The 21,265-nt window shown below is 39.1% G+C and overlaps 1 protein-coding gene across 3 annotated transcripts in view; it reads left to right on the top strand.

Annotated features, from left to right (window-relative positions):
• The window catches only part of ESR1 (estrogen receptor 1), a 270,964-nt gene that overhangs the window by 58,934 nt on the left and 190,765 nt on the right, over positions 1 to 21,265 (top strand). For all 3 annotated transcript variants that reach the window (XM_065931108.1, XM_065931106.1, XM_065931107.1), the window contains one exon: positions 18,800 to 18,916. In XM_065931108.1, the coding sequence (XP_065787180.1) occupies positions 18,800 to 18,916 (117 nt within the window). The remainder of the gene's footprint in view (positions 1 to 18,799; positions 18,917 to 21,265) is intronic.

Below are 21,265 nucleotides of genomic sequence, written 5' to 3'. Positions count from 1 at the left end.
GAATCCATGGACCGAGGAGCCTGGTGGTCTACAGGCCAAGGAGCCCCAAAGAGTCAGACAGGACTGAGCGACTAACTCACACAACACACGTATCATCTCATTTAATCCTCCACAAAAGTCTAGGAAATCAACACTAAAATTACTCTTGTTTACAGATGAGGAAACTGAGGTGTATAAGAAACAAAACCAGTATTGAACCCAGCTATGGGACTGCAGAACTCATTCTGTTGTGTTAGCCACTGTATTGTTTTGCATCTCCCAAGGGAAGAAATGATTCCAAGGGGATGCTGAAGGTGAGGATTGTCACTGGCTTCTTTTCCCACTAGGTTAACAGGCAAGAAAAGCGAGGTGCAGAGTTGACTGGTGTTAGTCCTGTTTGCCAGGTGAAAATGGGGCTGTATTACTACCCTGTATCTGCGTGCCTGTGTATGTGATTAGTTATGACTCTTTGCGACCCCGTGGACTGTAGCTCCCCAGGCTCTTCTGTCCATGGGGTTTCCCAGGCAAGAATACTGGAGTGGGTTGTCATTCCCTTTTCCAGGGATCTTCCCAACCCAGGGATGAAACTCAGGTCTCCTGCATTGCTGGCAGATTCTTTATTGCTGAGCCCCAGGGAGGACCACCCTCTGTGCCTACTTATACCCTATTGGCATAAGATAAAAGAGAATGATGACTCTACACTCAATATGGGGAGTGAACCAAAACCCTTTCAGGGTAAAGGTTTGTGTCAGCAGAAAGCAAGGGGTGCTAGACCCAGGGAGGAGCAGAAGAGATAGATACTCAGGATGACTTCGAAACAGGAGTGTCTGCCTGTGGTTTGGGCGTCTGCTACGCTTTCTCTGCTGGAGCATCTAAAGACCAGAACGTAGCTCACAATTAGCCTTTCCCCCATTCTTTAGAAAAGAGATGTGATGTTTTCTCTTGCCTAGTGAGGTTCTGGTGGTTAAGTTTATTGCTTGGTGCATGAGTTGCTGAGTAGAGAGAAGTAACCACTGGATGGAAATCGTAGCAGAACCAGAAAAGAAATGAAGATTGTTGACGCCGGGCTGATGTTGGTTAGATATTTTAAAAATATTTTTTTTCTTTTTTGATTATCCCCCCAAAAACCGGATGAATACACAAATACACATAGTTATATGCTACACAGTACAAAATGGTGTATGATGAAAAGTTAAGGTCTTCCTCTGGTCCCATTTCAGAATCCATACTTCCTTTCTTGATAGGTAAACACTGTGTTAACAGTTTCTTCCAAAAATTACATAAATGTGTGTACACATATACTTACTCACATACATATTTTTTGGTAACATAATTCTGTGCTGTTGTGTCTGGCTCTTTGCGACCCCATGGACTGTAGCCCATCAGGCTCCTCTGTCCGTGGGATTTTGCAGGCAAGAATACTGGAGTGGGTTACCATTTCTTTCTCCAGGGGATCTTCCTGACCCAGGGATTGAACCCATATCTCTTGCACCTCTTGCATTGATAGGCAGATTCTTAACCCCTGCACCACTTGGGAAGGCCCTTGCTAACATAAATGGTATTCTACTCTTCACATTATTTGGTGCCTAGTTTTTTTCACTGCATGAAGTATATTGGAGATTTGTCCACATTAGTATGTACTAGTTTCATTTTATTTGAATGGCTATATATTAGTCCCTAGTAGTGCCTTCCATTGGCACAGAGTTTTATGGTTGATCAAGTGTTTACATATATTATCTTTCTGGGCCTCACAGAAGCCATGAGGGAAGGTATCAAATAGTCCAGAGGGGTTGTCAGCTTCACCCAGGATGGCATGGTGTCTGGGACTCAAGGAGGAGTTCTGTGCTCCTAACACTTTGACATTCCCTGCTGTTACTGCTGCTAAGTCACGTCAGTCGTGTCCGACTCTGTGCGACCCCACAGACGGCAGCCCAACAGGCTTCTCTGTCCCTGGGATTCTCCAGGCAAGAATACTGGAAAAAAAAAAAAAAAAAAAGAATACTGGAGTGGGTTGCCATTTCCTTCTCCAATGCATGAAAGTGAAAAGTGAAAGTGAAGTCGCTCAGTCATGTCCGACTCTTAGCGACCCCATGGACTGTAGCCTACCAGGCTCCTCCGTCCATAGGATTCTCCAGGCAAGAGTACTGGAGTGGGTTGCCATTGCCTTCTCCTTGACATTCCCTAAATATGCTCATATTCCTTCCATTTAGTTCCATGACCACCAGTGGAGGTCAACTCTTGGAAGCTGTAAAAAAAAAAACCTTCAATCTAGAACCTCAAGAAGCCAGGTGACAAGGAAATGTAGAAGAAGAAGTGTTAATTGCTCAGTCGTGTCCAGTTCTTTGGACTATAGTCTCCCAGGCTCCTTTATCCATGGGATTTCCCAGGCAGGAATACTGCAGTGGGTAGCCATTTCCTTCTCCAGGGGATCTTCCCAACCCAGGGATCAAACCCAGGCCTCCCGCATTGCAGACAGATTCCTTACCATCTGAGTCATCAGGGGAGCCTAGACAAGGAAATGTATACTTAATTAAAGTGACAAAAGAGAATAAAAAGTTTAGTACTAAAATGGTCCACCATGATCAACACGTTTGGCCCTTTCCTCATACAGATGAGGATCTGAGGCCAGGACATCAGAAACCTTGTTCATACCCTATAGCTATGCCATTTCCTTTCCTAAGGCTAGTTCTGGAGAGTGGAGGGAAAGGAGATTCTTTATTTTTCCAGATCCTCTTGTTCTCATCAGCCACAATGGGGCATGAACAGCATATAGACATCTGAGAAATGAGAAAACTTGACAAGCACAATGAAGTGATTTGTCTAAGAGAATGCTCCCTCTGGGGCAGTATAACCAAATAAACTTTAATTATCTGGATGCTCAGGCAATGTGCATTTTAATACCGCTTCTGCTTCCCACTCCTTCATTTATGGAGCGTCTAATGTACGCATAGCTCTTTGCCAGGCTGCAGGGCTCTTGAAGCATATGGTGAAGAAGCTATCCCCCATCACGAGGACCATAAAATGCTTGAGATTGATTATCTGTGCTATTTTGGGTTAAATTTACCATGGAAATAAGTACAGTTCAGTACAAAACAATTCTCCTTGTGCGTAGGTTGTGTTTTGTTTTATCCAATAACCATCCTGCAAAGGTTCACTGTTAACATAATGAATGAAAAGCAACATCCATTTATTTCTATTTGTTAGGAGAAATTGTTATTCAAGCTGAGACAGAAGACTAAGTCCGACAGATTGTCTTTTGGTTTATTTCCATGTTTTTGAACTGAACTTCAGTTTTTAAAAGAATGACTGAGTTCATCTGTGAAAGCATGCTAGAAGCAACCTCTGACCATGGATTCAGAAGCTTCTGCTGCTTCTTTGATTACATTTGCCAGGATGCCCGAGAGGAACTTCCCCCTGGGTATTCATTTTGGAGGCCTCCTGAAGATGGATGAAACTCTCTATTTAGCAGTTTGATGGTCAGATGTCTCCAAGGGAACATTTAGATGTGGCAGCTTGAGGGATGTTCCTATTCCACATCCCACCAGATCTTAGTAAATAGTGTTTCCTTTCTCTCCTTAAAGCACCACAATGACCCAGGGACAGGAGGATAGGACAATGCACTTTTTTGCAGTTCTAGACATCCCTGATGCTGGGAAAGTGGAGAAGGGAGCGGCCGAGGATGAGATGATTGGATGGCATCACTAGGCTCAATGGACATGAGTTTCAGCAAGCTCCTGGAGTTAGTTAATGACAGGGAAGCCTGGTGTGCTGGAGTTCATGGGACTGCAGAATCGGACACGACTTAGCAACTGAACAAGGCATCCAGGACAACAACAGCGACAGGACATCCAGGACAAGAAGCATAGCTCTGCTTAGGGTCTCTTAAGTTTTACCCTCTTGCTCTGATTGCTGGTCTATTTCACATGCTCTTCTGCTTGAGACCAGAACAGCTTGAAATTGTTTCTACTGCTTTTGGCCACCACTGTGTAGACTTTAAGTGAATGCAAGTAGGAAGAAAGCTTAAAGAACTCTCTGCAAACAGAGCCTAGTGAGTTTCTGGTGGTTAAGTCTGCTTGCTTGGTCTGTGGATTGTGGAGGAGAGAAAGGTAGAGGAGAAGTGAGCTGAAGGCAGCCTGGCATGGAACTCTTTGCTTCAGTTGGCACTCTGGTCTCCTCTTCATTTGAAACTTGTCAGTTTTTCCAGGAGAAGCAGTTTCAGAAAGTCCTTCTCTGGGCTGTGAAACAGCACTTGCTTTTGTGTTGAGCCCTAAGAGGCGTTCCGGAAAGTGACTCATTGTCTCTGGGCTATGACAATGAGCTGGTGGTTATTGATTTCATTGTGTTTTTCTTTCTTACAGCTGTTGGTTTGATCCTGTGCCAAGGGCTTAAAACAATTGTGGTTTTGCACATCGTACGCGAGGCTGGACAAGGAGATGGGTCCTGTTGCTACCTTGGCAGAAATGTTTGGGGTCTGACGAAGGCAAATAGATTGAAGAGTTTCCCTTACTTTATTTAGAAAAAGAAACTTTGCGGGACAATTATCTTTCTTAGAATTCCTTTAAAATTTGTCTTCTTTAAAGCTAGACTGAGATATAAATAATGGTTTTATTTAAAAATACTTTCATTAAAAATTAAAAGTAAAATACCATTTGCAGGTGGTTGTTATCATTGATAAGATATATTAGAATTGATTAGCTATAAAAATATATTGAGGATGCGTATGAAGGCATACTGTTTTTATTTGCATGACATTACATACAGATGTGTTTGTGAAATTGCTCAAATCATGACACATTGAATATCCTCACTGGATTTTTAGGAATGTGTTCACTGAGACAGCCAAGTTCTATTCCATTTTGTTTGGCTCATTGCATTGGCTGTACATCACTAAATATTCCCTTTAATATCTGAGTCAAGCTTTAGTTCCAAACTCAATACTTTAGTTGTTTTTTCACAGAATGTAAATTTTTTATTTACTTCCTCAACACTTGACTTTCTACTTTCTCTTTCTGTCTTTATTTTATGCTGGAGTGTGCTGAAAGGTTTTCCAAAAATATATTTTTTTGTAATGTGTTATAACCTACCAATGAATGTATTTCATGTGATTAAGCTCACATAGCTTTATCTGTGGAAGTATTAGGAATGACAGATTTTTTAAAATTTCATTGCTGCTTCTGAGATGCCCTCCCAAAGGCATAATAGTAATAGATTGATTATGTTAGGTAATGATATTTTTATTACAGTGTCAATTGTAACAATATTTAGGCATTCTGATTCAGTAGTTCTTGTGTTTTTTTCCATTTCACCAACCCTATTATGGTGTTACTTGGGGAACCAGGGTTTGTGAATGACACAGACCTGAATTTCAGCCAGGGTTCCTCCTGTTATCAGCTGAGTGACTTTCAGTAAGTAATCCAGTGTTTTGGAGTCTCAACTTCTGCTTCTATTACATGGGAATTGCTTTACCTACATCCCCAGTTACGATGCTTCGATGAGATAAAGACCTGAAGTCACTTAGCACAGTGTCTGGTTCATGGGGAGTACAGCTAGTTCTACTGGCAGTCCTGCCCCCAGTCATGCAGAAGGAAATCTGAAAAGGCCAACTAAAAATACACAACTCTGATTCCTTTTTCTACCCTGCTTGCCTCATGTAGATGCTCTTTACACCTCCAGCTTCTCATTTATTTATTTATTTATCTTGTCGGTCTACAACATGCTGTAAGTTGCATGTGTACAATACTACGTTTTGGCTTCCATATGCACTGCATGTTCTCATCACCAGAAGTTTAGTTTCCATTTGCCACCATACTATTGACTTCTTGTACCCATTTTGCTTTCTCCCTTCCCCACTTCTCTCCTGGTAACCACTACTCTATTCTTTATATTTGTGTGCTTGTTTTTGTTAGTTTGGCTTAATTGATTAATGGATGGATAGATTTATACTCCACATACAAGTGAGATCATATGATATTTGTACTTCTGTCTGAATTATTTCACTTAGCATATACCCTCAAGGTCCATACATGTTGTCGCAGATGGCAAGATTTCATCTTTTTATGGCTGAATAATATTTCATTGTATATATACATCACCTCTTCTTTATACATCCATCCATTAATGGGCACCTTAGCTTGTATCCACATCTTGGCAATTATAAATAATACTGCAGTCAGAGAAGAAAAATAAAAGGGATCCAAACTGGAAAAGAAGTAAAATTGTCACTGTTTGCAGATGACATGATACTATACATTGAAAATCCTAAAGATGCTAGCAGCAAAGTACTAGAGCTTATTAATGCAGGATACAAAATTAATACACAGAAACCTGTTGAATTTCTGTACACTAGCAAAGAAAGATCAGAAAGAGAAATTAGGGAAACAATTCCATTTACCATTGTATCAAAAATAAAATAAAATAAAATACCTAGGAATAAATCTACATAAGGAGACAAAAGACCTGTACTCTGAAAACTATAAGAGCCTGATGAAAGAAATTGAAGATAACACAACAGATGGAAAGATATGCCATGTTCTTGCTTTGGAAGAATCAATATTGTCAAAATGACTATACTACTCAAGGCAATGTACAGATTCAATATAATCACTGTCAAGTTACCAATAGCATTTTTTTTTCAGATGTATAATAAAAAATATTAAAATTTGTATGGAAACACAAAAGAGCCAGAATAGCCAAAGTAATCTTGAGAAAGAAAAGCAGAGTTGGAGGAATCAGGCTCCCTGACTATACTATAAAGCTACAGTAAGAAAAACGTTATGGTACTGGCATAATGACAGACTTATAGATCAATAGAATAGGTTAGAAAGCCCAGAAACAAACCCACACACCTATGGTTAATTAGCCTACAACAAAGGAGGCAGGAATATACAATAGAGAAAAGACAATCTCTTCAATAAGTGGTGCTGGAAAAACTGGACAGGCACATGTAAAAGAATTAAAACATTCTCTAACACTGTACACAAAAATAAACTCAAAATGAATTAAAGATCTAAATATAAAGTCAGATACTATATAAAACTCTTAGAGGAAAATATAGGCAGAAGTCTTTGATGTAAATTGCAGCAATACCTTTTTGGATCTACCTCCTAGAGTAACGAAAATAAAAATTGGACCTAGTTAAACTTAGAAGCTTTTGTACAACAGAGGAAAACAAACAAAATGGAAAGACAACACATAGAATGGGAGAAAATATATGCAAATTATGGAACTGACAAGGGGTTAATTTCCAGAATACATAAATAGCTCATGCAGCTCAATATCAAAAAGAACAAAAAACCCAAGCAAAAAAAGAAAAAGACAAAAAACAAAAAAAATGGGCAGAAGATCTAAATAGACTTTTCTCAATAGAAAACATACAGATGGCCAAAAAGTACATGGAAAGATGCTCAACATTGTTAATTATAGAAATGCAAATCAAAACTATAATGAGGTATCACCTGACACCTGTCAGAATGGCCATCATCAAAAATCTGCAAACAATAAACGCTGGAGAAAAAGAAACCCTCCTACATTGTTGGTGGAAATGCAAATTTGTGCAGCCACTATGGAAAACAATATGGAGGTTTTTTAAAAAACTAAAAATAGAGTTGCAATATGATCTAGCAATCCCAACCCTGGGCATATAGCCAGAGAAAATCGTAAAAGAGACATATGCTCCCATGTTCACTGCAGCACTGTTTACAATAGCCAGGACATGGGAGCAACCTAAATGTCCAACAGATGACTGGGTAAAAAAGATGTAGTACATATAAACAATGAACTACTACTTGGCCATAAAATAAAAAGAAATAATGCCATTTGCAGCAACATGGATGGACCTAGGGATTATCATACTAAGTGAAGTAAGTCAGACAGAGGAAGAAAAATATATGATACTGCTTATATGCAGAATCTTTAAAAAAAATAATACAGATGAATGTATTTGCAAAATGGAAACAGACTTATAGACTTGGAAAACAAATTTATGGTTAGTAAAGGGGAAAGGTGGGAGGCAGGGATAGATTATGAGGTTGGGATTAACATATATATACTATATAAAATTGATAAATCAGCAGGGACCTGCTGCATAGCACAGGGAATTCTACTTAATTCTCTATAATATGGGAAAAGAATCTGAAAAGGAATAGAATTTTATATATGTATACCTAAATAACTTTGCTATACACCACAAACTAACACAACACTGTAAATCAACTATATTCCAATATAAAATAAAAATTTTTTAAAATCTTCCTTTTTAAGCTTGAATATAACTCCATTCTATGTATAGTAGTCCCTCCTTATCTGCAATTTTACTTTCCTTGGTTTCAGATATCTCTGTGGTTAACCTTGGTCTGGAAATATTAAACAGAAAGTTCCAGAAGTAAACAATTCACAAGTTTTAAGTTGTATGTAGTTGTGAGTAATGAGGTGAACTGTTTTGCTGTCCAGCTTTGTCCTGCCCAGTGATGTGAATCTTCCCTTTATCTAGTGTATCCCACTGTTAGTCACTCAGCAGTCATCTGGCATATCAGGTTGACTGTCGAGGTACTGTGGTACTTGTATTTGAGTAACTCTTATTGTACCTAATAATGGTTCTAAAGAGCAAGAATATAGGTGCTAGTAATTTGGGTATTCTCTTACTGGGCCTAATTTATAAATTAAATTTTATCATAGATTTGAATGTATGTAAAAAAAAAAAAAAAAGCATGGTGTATATACTATCTGTGGTTCAGGCACCCGCTGGGGTTCTTGGAACTTATCCTCTGTGAACGATGGGAGGATTGCTACATATACCACATTTTGTTTATCCATTTGTCTATTAATGGACTTCTGGATTGTTTCCACTTATCGGCTGTAGTGAGTCATGCTTCTGTGAACATGGGTGTACAAATATCTCTTTGAGTCTGCTTTTAGTTCTTTTGGGCACATACCTGAAAGTAGAATTTCTGGATTATATAACTTCCAGCTTCCTTTTGACTTGCCTCCCAAGCATTTGTAATAGCTTGCTTGGTAGTTGTTTATTGGTATGCTACTGAAATCTTAAATACAGTGTGTTTAAACTTGTTCTATACCTCTTTTTCCCACCTGCCTCCAAAATCAGATCCTCTTTCTAATTAATAGAATAGATTTCAAGACACACTGGTACAAACCGCGAGTATCTTTGACTTCTTCCTCCTCTTCTTTAGCCCTAAGAATTTGCAAAGCTATTTCAAACCTCTTCACATTTCTCTCTGCTTCATCTACTTTACTACTCAGAGATGATTACTGCATATTTTGGTATGATTTTTTTCCCTTGGTATGACTTTGAATAGTTTTAAATTCTTCATTTTTTAGTGAAAATCATACACCCCCGTTTTCATTAAAAACTCTTTTGAACTTTCATTTTGACAACAGATTCCCTGCCAGTCTTCTTTTCCCCTTTTCTGGCAGATCCCAACAACATCGGTGTTTGGACTGATTCTTCAGTGCTACCCAGCAACTCTTGTAACACTTCTTTCCTTTGGTCACAGTAAATGAGTGTGCGGGAGACTGCTAAGCAGAGATCAAGCTTCAGTCCTGACTCAGGGTTGGAGTAGATGGCGATAATACAGGAAGTCAGTGTTTTCCTTGGAGTGTAAGGGATGGTTAGATTTCTCTTCCTCTGTACACTCATGTCCAAGAGAGTTGGACCATTCATTTCATCCCAGTCATCTAAGTCAAATGTTATTGCCAAAAGAATTCAATATTGGTTTGACCTTGCACAGCCTTTTTCTTGCAGATGTATTAAATAGAAGACAATAACATTGGTTCTGTTAATTCCTCACTTTTCACTTTCTCATGCATGAGCTACCTAAGAAGGAGAACATACAGCGCTCCACCAGCTGCAGAGAACCCGATCATTATTGCCTCTGGAAAGTAGATATATAGTTCCCCGGTGAAGGTCTTGCCCTTTTGGGATGTTGAGCTCTCCACGTATGCATGAGTTCAGTCTCTGGAATAGGGAGACTTTGCTTTAAAACCTGTCTGTGCCGCTTGCTTGCTGTGCGGTTTTGAACAGAGTTTATAACATTTATCATAGTTTTGCATCTGTAAAATGGAGATTGATATAATCCCTTCCTCATAGAGTTGCTGGGGAATTAAATGAACTAATCCATGTATAACACAGTGCCGGGTGCACCATAGTCAGTCTCCTGCATTGCAGGCGTTTTCTTTACTGTCTGAGCGACCAGGGGAGCCCAGTCAGTACTGAAATGCATCAGTTTTCTTCGTCGCTAGGCTGTTTCGTCAGACAATCTCATGAATGAATGTGAAATGAAGAAACTGAGGAGGGGCAGTACCTGAAGGCCTCCTCTCAGGTCGAAGTGGTTGCTTGTTTATTTTCAGTGCTTTGAAAATTCATGGTCAAACCCCTATTTTCCCAGTGCTAAATCTCAAAACTGTATTTTGACATGTTTTCTGTATCTGAACACCTCAAGAAAAATACCATCTTTCACTGATAAAATGAAAAGTTAGAGGCTTCCTTTGGGCCATGCATGTACCACATTGATGTGATTCCTATAAAATTTGAAACTGTATAAGTGCATGTGGATTCTTAGAAGGAGAAAGAAATACTGATTTTGCCATCTTATTTGGCACCTTAGTTTGTGTATGGCTCTTGACTACTTCAGATTTTAATAAATGCTAGTTAATTTTATGCAAATAGTCAGTGAAAGCCTTTAATGAAAAAACTCTAAAGCTAACTAAGCTTTATAGATGTTAGCTAAATTTATGGATTAATCAGGTATAAAAGAACAGGACTTTGAAAATGAAATACTATTTTGTTGGAACCTTCCAATGAGGCTTTTAAATAGGATTGGCTATATTTGGGCCTTTTTTGGATTTGTGGTTGCTTCAACACTGGAGATTATCTTTGAGAATTCATTTTCATACCTTGAAAATATGAATAATTAGCTAAATGCTCATACATGAGATATAAAATGTTAAGTGCTTATTCTTTACCTTTCACTACCTTCCATATTTGACTTTTTGCCTGACCTCATCAGAATCTTCTTGATTTTAATGCATTCCCCCCCACCCCCAGAGTACTGTGTATATCTTATTGAGCTCATTTATTTTAAAAAAATCATAAAATAAGAGTTGATGTGTAGTTTAAAGTTTTCTGGTTATGACTTAAATCTGTATGTGTGCTTTCTTCAGACTTTGAAATGTGTCTGTAAGAGAAATAGTTGGAAAGCACAATTCAAGTACAACTTCTGATTCCACAAGTTAGAAAGTAGAAGAAAAAAAAAAAGTAAAAAAAAGAAAAGAAAAGAAAAGAAAAGAAAAAAAAAAAAAAGTAATTATACTACATACATATCTTGGAACTGCTATTGAGGCAAATTGATGTTCTGATTTATGTAATATGATTGAAGCAAATATTTGAAGTGCCTTTATTTTCAACTGGTAAGCCATGAGTAGTATCCTTTGTATATTAGCTTCAATTACTGAAGAATCCATGTATTTTATATGCAGGAAATCCTTCAATTAAGGTGTGCCTCCTTCCACACTAATAATTAGCAATTCATTTCTAAGGATTTTAGTTTTCTTTAGGAAATAATAAAAGAGGCCCATTATTTTCTCAGATAATAATGTTTTTTTTTTCTTTCTCTCTCTTTTTTTCTTGGTGATGGCAGTGGAGGGGGGAGATGAGTGGAAAAAATTGTTAATCACCTTGTAGGACTGAATTTCAGAAAAGTCATAAAGTAGAAGTTCAAAACAAGCTAAAACACTCTGAAAAGAAATCACTATTTGTAAAATGAACTGTATTAAGCTGCACCCATAACCAATATATTAGAGGAAAAAAATAACATTTAAATTCACAAAAGCGTGTCTATAAAGAACAAGTTTTGAAATGATTAGAATATGTGGATTTTTAATTTGTGGGCAGTCATAAAATATGCTTATCTTAGAAAACCAGCAAGGCATCAGAACATAAATAGTGGTGGAAATAATTCATGGGTAATCCAAGATCTTACTTCTCACTTCCTGACCTGTGGCATCTGTGAAGAACTGCTCCTCTATGTTTTTGTCTGGCTGCATCCAGTGTTGAAGAGCAGACTTGCTCCTTAGGACCAAGTCTTGTTTTTATGGACCTGAGTTTTCCTCCTCAGGAGGCAAATGCTCCATGAAGGGGGTTGGGAGGGTGAGGGAGACACAACTGTAGAGCTTACTGATTCCATTTTGTTCAGGTAGCAAATACTGGTTGAGCCCCACTGTGTGCCTGAAAATGTGCTGGGCACAGAATAGCTGATGACAGATGAGACAGATGTAATCCATTCCTTGTCAAAGCAAAGTGACCTGAGGTTTGAAATAGCAATTAAAGTGCAATAGTAGGTATTATTACAGGAGAAAAGGCAGACATCACTGGAGGGGCAGAAAGAATTTTCGAGAGGAGTGCTATCTGACTGACACCTGAAATATGAGTAGGAGTCAATGGGGTTGAGTAGGATAAGTGTGTTCCCACCAGAGAAACGGGCACGTGCAAAGTCCTGGGGGTCAGAAGGCAAACAGAGTGTTTGAACAGAGAGGCTCAGCTAGAACGGGGATGTGACTTGGAGGGTGGCGAGGGATAAAACTAGAAGAGGAGGGAAGGGCTGGTCAGGAACGGCTTGGTGAGCTGTCTTGAGACTTTTAGATGTTATCATTAGAGCCGTGGGAGCATCAGATTGTTACAGCAGGATAGGGTCGTGGTGGTGTGTGGTTTTAGAAAGATGCTTTTGGCAATATGGTGGGTCGTGACTGGCAATGAAGACTAGAGGTTGTGGGGTGGGGCAGGCAGGAAGTGGTAGCGGTTACGGCAGTGATGACAGGTCCGGGACAAAATGGATTTTGCTCTGAACAATAACTTTAACGGATTTAATAGGTGTGTGTGTGTTGGGGGAGGGGGCGTTGAGTGAGGAAGGGGGTAGAGTTGAGAACAACACCCGTGTTTCAGGCTTCATGGTGTGGTGGTGAAGAGGAACAGGTGGGTGAGGAAAAAGGACGATCAGTTATGTCTGGGACACATCCATCTTGAAAAGTCTGTGAGATAGTTGAGTCTAAATGGACGGGGGTTGGCACAACATTGTAAATCAACTATATTTCAGTTTGTTTAAAATTTTTTTAAAAAATAAGTAAATGAACTGAGGGTAGGTGGATATAAGTGTGAAGCTTAGTAAAGAGATTTGGTCCAGAATGTACTGAGGGCCAACGGTGACCAAGAGAAATATATACGCTATTAAATTCTTCTCCGGCTACTGCTTGTTTTAATTTTTCAGCTTTATTGAAGTATAATTGACAAAGAAAATTGTGAGATATTTAAAATGTGCATTGTGATTGTATGATATGTATGTTTTGTGAAAGGATTTCTCTCCTTTGAATTAGTTAACACATCCTTCACCTCATATATTTACTTTTTATTTTTCTGTAATTTTTTTTTTCCTTTTTGTGAGAACATTTCAGTTGTACTCTCTGAGAAAATTTCAGTTCAACAAGACAGCACTATCAACTATAGTCACCATATTGTACATTAGATCTGGAGACCTTATTCATCTTATAACTGAAAGTTTGTTCTCTTTTACCAGCTTCTCCCCATTTCTCTCTCCTCTGGCAATCACTTTTCCATTCTGTTTCTATGAGTTTGACTTTTTTTTTCTAGGTTCCACATATAAGTGATACCATGCAGTATTTATCTTTCTCTGTCTGGCTTGTTTCATTTAATTTAACACCCCCACCCCCACCCCCTGCCCAGGCTCATCCATATTGTTGGAAATGAGAGGATTTTTTAATTTTTTTTCATTTATTTTTATTAGTTGGAGGCTAATTATTTTACAATATTGTAGTGGTTTTTGCCATACATTGACATGAATCAGCCATGGATTTACATGTGTTTCCCATCCCAATCCCCCCTTCTGCCTCCCTCCCCATCCCATCCCTCTGGGTCTTCCCAGTGCACCTATAAGGGCAGACAATATTCCACATTTTCTATTTTTTCATCTTTTTATCCTTTGGCCATGTCATGTGACATGTGAAATTTTAGTTCCCCCACCAGGAATTGAACCTGCACCCTCTGCATTGGTAGCATGGAGTTTTCACCACTGGACTACCAGGGAAGTCTCTGTTGCACATTCTCCTCATCTGTTCATCTGTCAGCAGACATAGGTTGTTTCCATACTTTGGCTAGTGTGAATAACGCTGCTGTAAACATGTACAGATACTTCAAGATAATGATTTCATTTTCTTTGCATACATGTCCGGAGGTGGTATTGCTGAAATGTAAGGTAGCTCTATTTTAATATCTTGAGGAACCCCCACACTATGTTTTCCATGGTGGCTGCACCAGTTTGCATTTCCACCAACAGAGCTTGAGGGTTCCCTTTTCTCCACATCGCCCTTGTTTTAATTTGGTCTGGTTTTATATTTCTCTTCATTCTCTGAATATGGACCATTGCTTAGTTTTGTAACTAACAGGCTTCTCTGTATGCTGATAATAATGCAAAAATAGCTGAAAGAGGGGAAAGAAAAAGAAAAGGGAAAAGAAAAAGTCACGGGAAAGAATCCCAGAGAGTCTTGGGGGGAAGCTCTGTGTTAACCCTTCTGTTGCCCCTAGAGCTGAGGGTGAGTTTGGTGATTCCGGCTCACAGGTTATTCCTGGTGATTCCTCTCCCCACTCTGCCTGCTCATGGTTCGTTAGCCTTATCTCCTCCCCACTTCCTATTTTTTTTTCATTTTTTAGAATTAATTAACTTTTTTCTGTTGGAGGCTAATTACTTTACAATATCGTGGTGGTTTTTGCCATACATTGAGATGAAGCAGTCACGGGTGTACATGTGTCCCCCACTACACCATCCCAAACCCCATCCCAAACCCCCCTCCTGGCTCGCTCCCCACTCCATTCCTCTGAGTTGTCCCCAGCGCCCTGTTTCAGGCCTCGAACTTAGACTTCCTATTATTCAAACCCTGAATTAGCCCAAAGACTTTGTTTTTCTTTTTTTGTAGCCAAGACAATAATGAGATTATTTCTCCAAAACTTCACCTGCAGCTCACATCATGGATCTGTCCTCTTGCACTTCATTTTCTGTACAAGAGGAACTTTTGGGCTGATTTGGTCATAGGTGCACAGAGTTCTTCAGTCTCTTCAGCAGACACTGTATGTTTCATCAATACAGTTGTTGTGACTATTAAATGAACTCGATTTCCGTAAGATTTTTCTCTTGCATTATTTTCACAGGCTCAAATAATAACCTTTAAACAGAAGTTTCTTCTTAAAGAAACTTAAACCAGTTGCTTTAAGAACACATCTTGACCAAATTATACTCATTAGGGAACAAAAATTTTTGTTTTTCTTTTTTCTGATGTAAGTTGAAGACTGACAAATAGTGGTTAATGGTGTTTGGTTAAGAAAAATTTGTTTTAAATGTATAGATCAAAGACATACTTATTAATTGTTTCTTGTTGCCAATTTGTCAATTCTAAATTTTAATGTAGTTTAGGCAGGAGAAAACCCAGCTTTGTCACAAAAGGTTGGCATTACAACTGTGATTCTATTGTGCCTCTATTTTAATTCTTGTTAAGGGATGAATTTGATTGTACAAACCCAGAATGTTTTGTCTATTAAAGATGTTAGTTCAAGAACTTCATTTGGTTTTGTAAAGATACACATCTATGATGGCTGGCCAATCCGAACATAAGATTTAACCAAGTGACTTCTAACCCAATTCAGTTCTCCCATCTTCTGGCTTGCAAAACATCTGGCTTTTGGGAGAGAAACTGAATCAAAGTAATTTTTTTATTCAAATGAGTGTTGACTGTTTTCTTCTGAGGCTAAATATAAACTTATTTTTAAGAGTTAAAATAAGTCAACATGTCCTGCACAAACATCATAGGAGATGAAACACTAAGAGTTTCTTTGACTTGTCAGAAGAATATGCCTTTTACTTAGAGTTTACATCTAAGGTAAATTTTATTTCTAGATCTATTATTTCTTCAACTTGTCTCTGTTAATAGGGAAGATTCTAAAGATAATAACTATGCTTGGGTGCTTGAGACAGTGTGTGGTCTTTTACTGAAGTTACAAAATTTCAACTCTGTTGACTAGTTTGTTGTTTCATATTATGCAATAGAGGAAAATGCACGTGTTAATTTAATCTGAAGCTTGTTTATACAATGGCTTTTATAATGTATATCTGAAGATAGAGAATCAAGTTTTATGAGACCAATATTTCTTGTCAATTCCCCACTGCACCCTACTTTAATTGGACTGACCCTTAAATTAAATAAAGAACAAAGAGGTCTGCAGTTTCACTACATGTTCTGGCTTGCCCTTAGTAAATGAGAAAATAGAAACTTAGAGAATCTGAATTAGAAGGTCATATATACACTTACCTTTTTTATGAATGGAAAACATTTAAAAACTATACATATCGTCTATTTAGTTTCAATTCAGGTTGTTTTCCAAAGAGGTATAAGAATTTAGACTTATATAAAAGGGCTTCTTTATATAACTATGCTAATGATACTTTTTGATTTGTGAAATTTAATATTCTGCACATTATCAGCCAGACTTCTTCTGATGGGTAGAGGAATGGAGATGACTTCCAAATCTTAGAGCAGATACTTCATGTGGCAGTTTAAGTCTGTGAGCCATCTGCATTTAGTGGCGGTGAAAGCCGTAGATGTGGGGCAGAATTTTCTGGTGGAAGAATACAGGGTCACAGGAAGAGAAAAGGGCTGGATGTTGAGCCCCAGGCATCTCTGGATTATTGTTGGATGGAGGGAGGCAAATCTACAAACTCTGGGAAGCCCCAGCCTGAGAGGTAAAGAGAGCGCTGGGAGCATTTTGTGTTACAAAAGCCGAGGGGAAAGCATGTTTCAAGAGGAAGGAGGAACTGTCAGATGCTTCTGATGGGTCAAGCATGAAGTGGGTTGAAAGTGGCTGTTGAACTCAGCCACTGAAGTCATGGATGGTTTCTAGGAAGCTATGTTTGTGGAGCAACAAAAGTGGAAAGCAGATGGATGTGATTGAGGCAGGCAGGAGAAAAAGGAGGAAGAAGACCTCTGGTGTAGACATCTGTGAGGAGCTGAGCTGAGAAGGAGGGGCAGGAGAGAAGTTGGCGAGTGTTGTGGGTTCAGGGGGAACATTTTTGTGGGACAGACCTGCCTGATGTGATAAAAGCCAAGGAGAAAGAAGCCTTTGAGTGAGAGAGATTCAGTAAACAAGAGAGAAAAGAAAGAGGATTTAGAGTGAAATAACAGCAGCAGCAACAACTAAATATTCATTCAGTGTTTGCCAGACCCAGGGCACCGGGCTAAAAATTAACTGGGACATGTGTTCTCATAATATGTGTCTTACATTATAATGTATATGATGCTATATAGTGGGTGCCATTGTGTTTTCTAGGTTAGAGAGGGGAAGTGTGATTTAGGGATATTAACTAACCTGTTCAGTGTCCTTCAGCTAGTAAGTGATGGACAAATTTATTAATTTAAAGGATGAACTTGGCCACTGTTCCAGTCTACCATCCCTGACTTAAATTTAGGTGTTCTGTGCTGCATTTGGAGAGCTGCTTAGTTCAGTTCAGTTCAGTTCAGTCACTCAGTCGTGTCTGCCTCTTTGTGACCCCATAAAATGCAGCACACCAGGCCTCCCTGTCTATCACCAACTCGCGGAGTTCACCCAAACCCATGTCCATTGAGTTGGTGATGCCATCCAACCATCTCATCCTTTGTCGTCTCCTTCTCCTCCTGCCTTCAATCTTTCCCAGCATCAGGGTCTTTTCAAATGAGTCAGCTGTTTGCATCAGGTGGCCAAAGTATTGGAGTTTCAACTTCAAAATCAGTCCTTCCAATGAACACCCAGGACTGATCTCCTTTAAGATGGACTGGATGGATCTCCTTGCAGTCCAAGGGACTCTCAAGAGTCTTCTCCAACACCACAGTTCCAAAGCATCAATTCTTCTGTGCTCAGCTTTCTTTACAGTCCAACTCTCACACCCATACATGACTACTGGAAAAACCATAGCCTTGACCAGACGGACCTTTGTTGGCAAAGTAATGTCTCTGCTTTTTAATATGCTGTCTAGGTTGGTCATAACTTTCCTTCCAAGGAGTAAGCATCTTTTAATTTCATGGCTGCAATTGCCATCTGCAGTGATTTTGGAGCCCAGAAAAATAAAGTCAGCCACTGTTTCCAGTTTCCCCATCTATTTGCCATGAAGTGATGGGACCAGATGCCATGATCTTAGTTTTCTGAATGTTAAACTTTAAGCCAACTTTTCCACTCTCCTCTTTCACTTTCATCAAGAGGCTCTTTAGTTCTTCACTTTCTGCCATAAGGGTGGTGTTATCTGCATATCTGAGGTAGAGCTGCTTAAAGAATCTTTAAATTATATTTTAAGAAAGAGTGTTTTGCAACTCTCTGTCTGAAAGTTCTGACGACTATTGGGACAACAATTTTGATGGGTGGCCTGAGTCAAAAAAACCAACCAACCAAACAAAACTTTATCTACTAAGAAAGCTTAACTTTGTGAATATATATAAAACATTATGCCCCCAAATATAGGCTATGTGAACCAAAGTGAATTTTCACAAAGAACTCTCAAAGCAAGTGGGAGAGGCAGAAATTCAGTCTAGGAGAGGTGTTTTTTTTTTTGTTTTTGTTTTTTTAACCCTTCAAAAAGCAGTGGGTTGAGGGTAGCAACATGGGAAAGTCAAGTAAGTGATGATGGAAAACCTCCTCTAGACAGCTTCCCTGTAGATTCCGTATAGATTCAGACCAGCTAAATTTCCTGAAACAATACTAATTCTGTCCTCTTGCTTTTCATAGGACATAATGACTACATGTGTCCGGCCACCAACCAGTGCACAATTGATAAAAATAGGAGGAAGAGCTGTCAGGCCTGCCGGCTACGCAAGTGCTACGAAGTGGGCATGATGAAAGGGGGTAGGTACCTTGGACCCAGGGCACCCACCTTCCCACCTGCCACGATGTCCTTGTCCATCACCCACTGCTGGCTGTTTCCATTCTGGTAACTGTGGGAGTGGAGTGATTTCTCTTCTAATTAATTTTTTCCCTATTCTTATTTTTCTTTGCAATGAAAGTATTTTATAACACATGTTCTTAAAAAAATAAGAAATTTGAGCATGCCATTTTGTGTTTCATATTTTTAATGTAAATAATGATGTTTAAAATCAAAGATGTGTGGGAGGTGGTGGTGGAAGGAAAGGAAAACTGCTTAATGAGTTGTTCTAGAAATATTTTTCAGTTACTGTTTTATATTGCTAATGCTAGATCCTGATATCTGGGAAGAAACTTTCACTTCATTGAGACTTGTCTGTGTAAGAGCTAAAGAGCTAATTTATAATCTTTCGGTCCCTTCATATTCCTTAGGAAATTTGAATTTCAATTGACAGGCAGCTTTCTTCTGTAGAAGTTGAGTTAGCCAGCTGCTCCCATGATCTCAGTGTCTAGCGTGGTGCTCGGGACGATGCAGTGATTTCCAAGCACAAACCATCACGAGGCAGCTGGGACTTGTGCTTGTGTCTCTGTGTGTATGTGTGGCTTTCTGTCTCCTCATGGATCCAGTCTTCCAGGTTTCTTGTACAGGAATCCAGTGTCTTGTTCTGGGGGTATTAGGTGCTCCATAAATATGGTTGCCTCATTGATCTCCTTGTATTCTTTGGAATCTGCTTTTGAAGAGCACTTTTAGTCTAGAATAGTCTTCAAAATACTGGGAGAGAACAAAGAGGAAATGTGTAAATAAAGGAATGGGCGCATCCAGTGTTTTAGGATAATATAAGGCTTCCCAGGTGGCACTAGTGATAAAGAACCCATCTGCCAATACAGGAAATGTAAGAGACACAGGTTTGATCCCTGGGTCGGGAAGATCCCCTGGAGGACGAAATGGCAACCCACTCCAGCATTCTTGCCTAGAGAATCCCATGGACAGAGGAGCCTGGCGGGCTACAGTCCACGGGGTGGCAAAGAGTCGGACACGACTGAGCGACTTTGCACAGCACGCACAAAGAGAGGCAGACCTCTGATGGTGCTGCCTGCTGAGCATAATGGGGAAAAGCTTTCTGGAGAGGAGGCTCGAGATTAGTTAAGGAGAGCAAAGTTGCCATGACAAAGATTAGTGATTGTGCAGATAGAGGACAGCTAACCTTTAACTCATTAATACTTGAACAAAGTGGGAGGCAGCGGAAAAACCAGCAATCATGCTTGATGAATATATAATTGAGCTTATAGGCAAAGATCCCTTAGTTAGCGGTCATTAGTAAACCTACTAGGTTGAGATTTTTGAATACAACCTTTGGAATAAATTATCTTGATGAACAGATGAAATGTTGAATTTACACATTGTGTGAGCTGTGACTATATGTCTTGAGAGTCTGAAAAAGCAACTTTAATTCAAAGGGTAATTAATTCCAAGAATTTAGCAGTCACATTCAGAAAATGACACTTTGAGTCATAAAGGGATTAAATATTTAAGGAATTCCTCTTTCTTTGTACTGTTGGAGAATTAGTCAGGCTTAATTAAACTCACAAAAAGCTTCTTAAGGTGACTTAATAAGTGACAGGAATATAACAGCTACATGTAAAAAGTTTAATTTGAAAGAGTGAGTCCAAGTTTAATATTCTTCTTTGGCAATTATAGGTAGATTAAGCCCAGCCTCTTAAATTCTCTCTAAAAGCCGGAATAATCAACTTGTAAATAGGTCCAAGACATTTTTTTTTTTCTTTGAGGGTACCCATACATTGACCCCACTTCATAGAAACAATTCTGTTTTTCCTAATTAACATCCAGATACAGTCTGGCTGCATAAATATAAATTATGCATACTCATTTTTAATCTAACAAAAAATTTTACATGTGAAGACATAATAAAAATCTCCCCACTGTTTTCAAATGGGACTTTGGATAATTACTGCACATAGCCAATCTAAGTGCATATGCATATTCTTGTACATGTATATTTATGGCTGCAAAATATATATGCGTTAGTCTGCTACTGTATCAGTTTTCTGAGCCTGTTATAACAAAATCTATAGACTGGGTGGCTTAAACGTAGAAGTTGATATCTCGTGGCTCTGAAGACTGGAAGTTCAAGATCAAGCTGTTAGCAGGTTTGGTTTCACCCTAGACCTTTCCCCTTAGTTGAAGATGGTCCTCTTCTCTCTCTGCCCTCACATGGCCTTTTTCTCTCTGTGTGTGTATCCCTGGTGTGTGTGTATGTGTGTGTGTTTTCTCTTCTTTTAGGGACACAAGTCATGTTGGATTAGGACCCCATG

Source organism: Muntiacus reevesi, chromosome 3, assembly GCF_963930625.1.
Source record: "Muntiacus reevesi chromosome 3, mMunRee1.1, whole genome shotgun sequence".
In the NCBI taxonomy this organism is placed as follows: Eukaryota; Metazoa; Chordata; class Mammalia; order Artiodactyla; family Cervidae; genus Muntiacus; species Muntiacus reevesi.
This window is presented reverse-complemented; position numbering and strand designations above follow the sequence as displayed.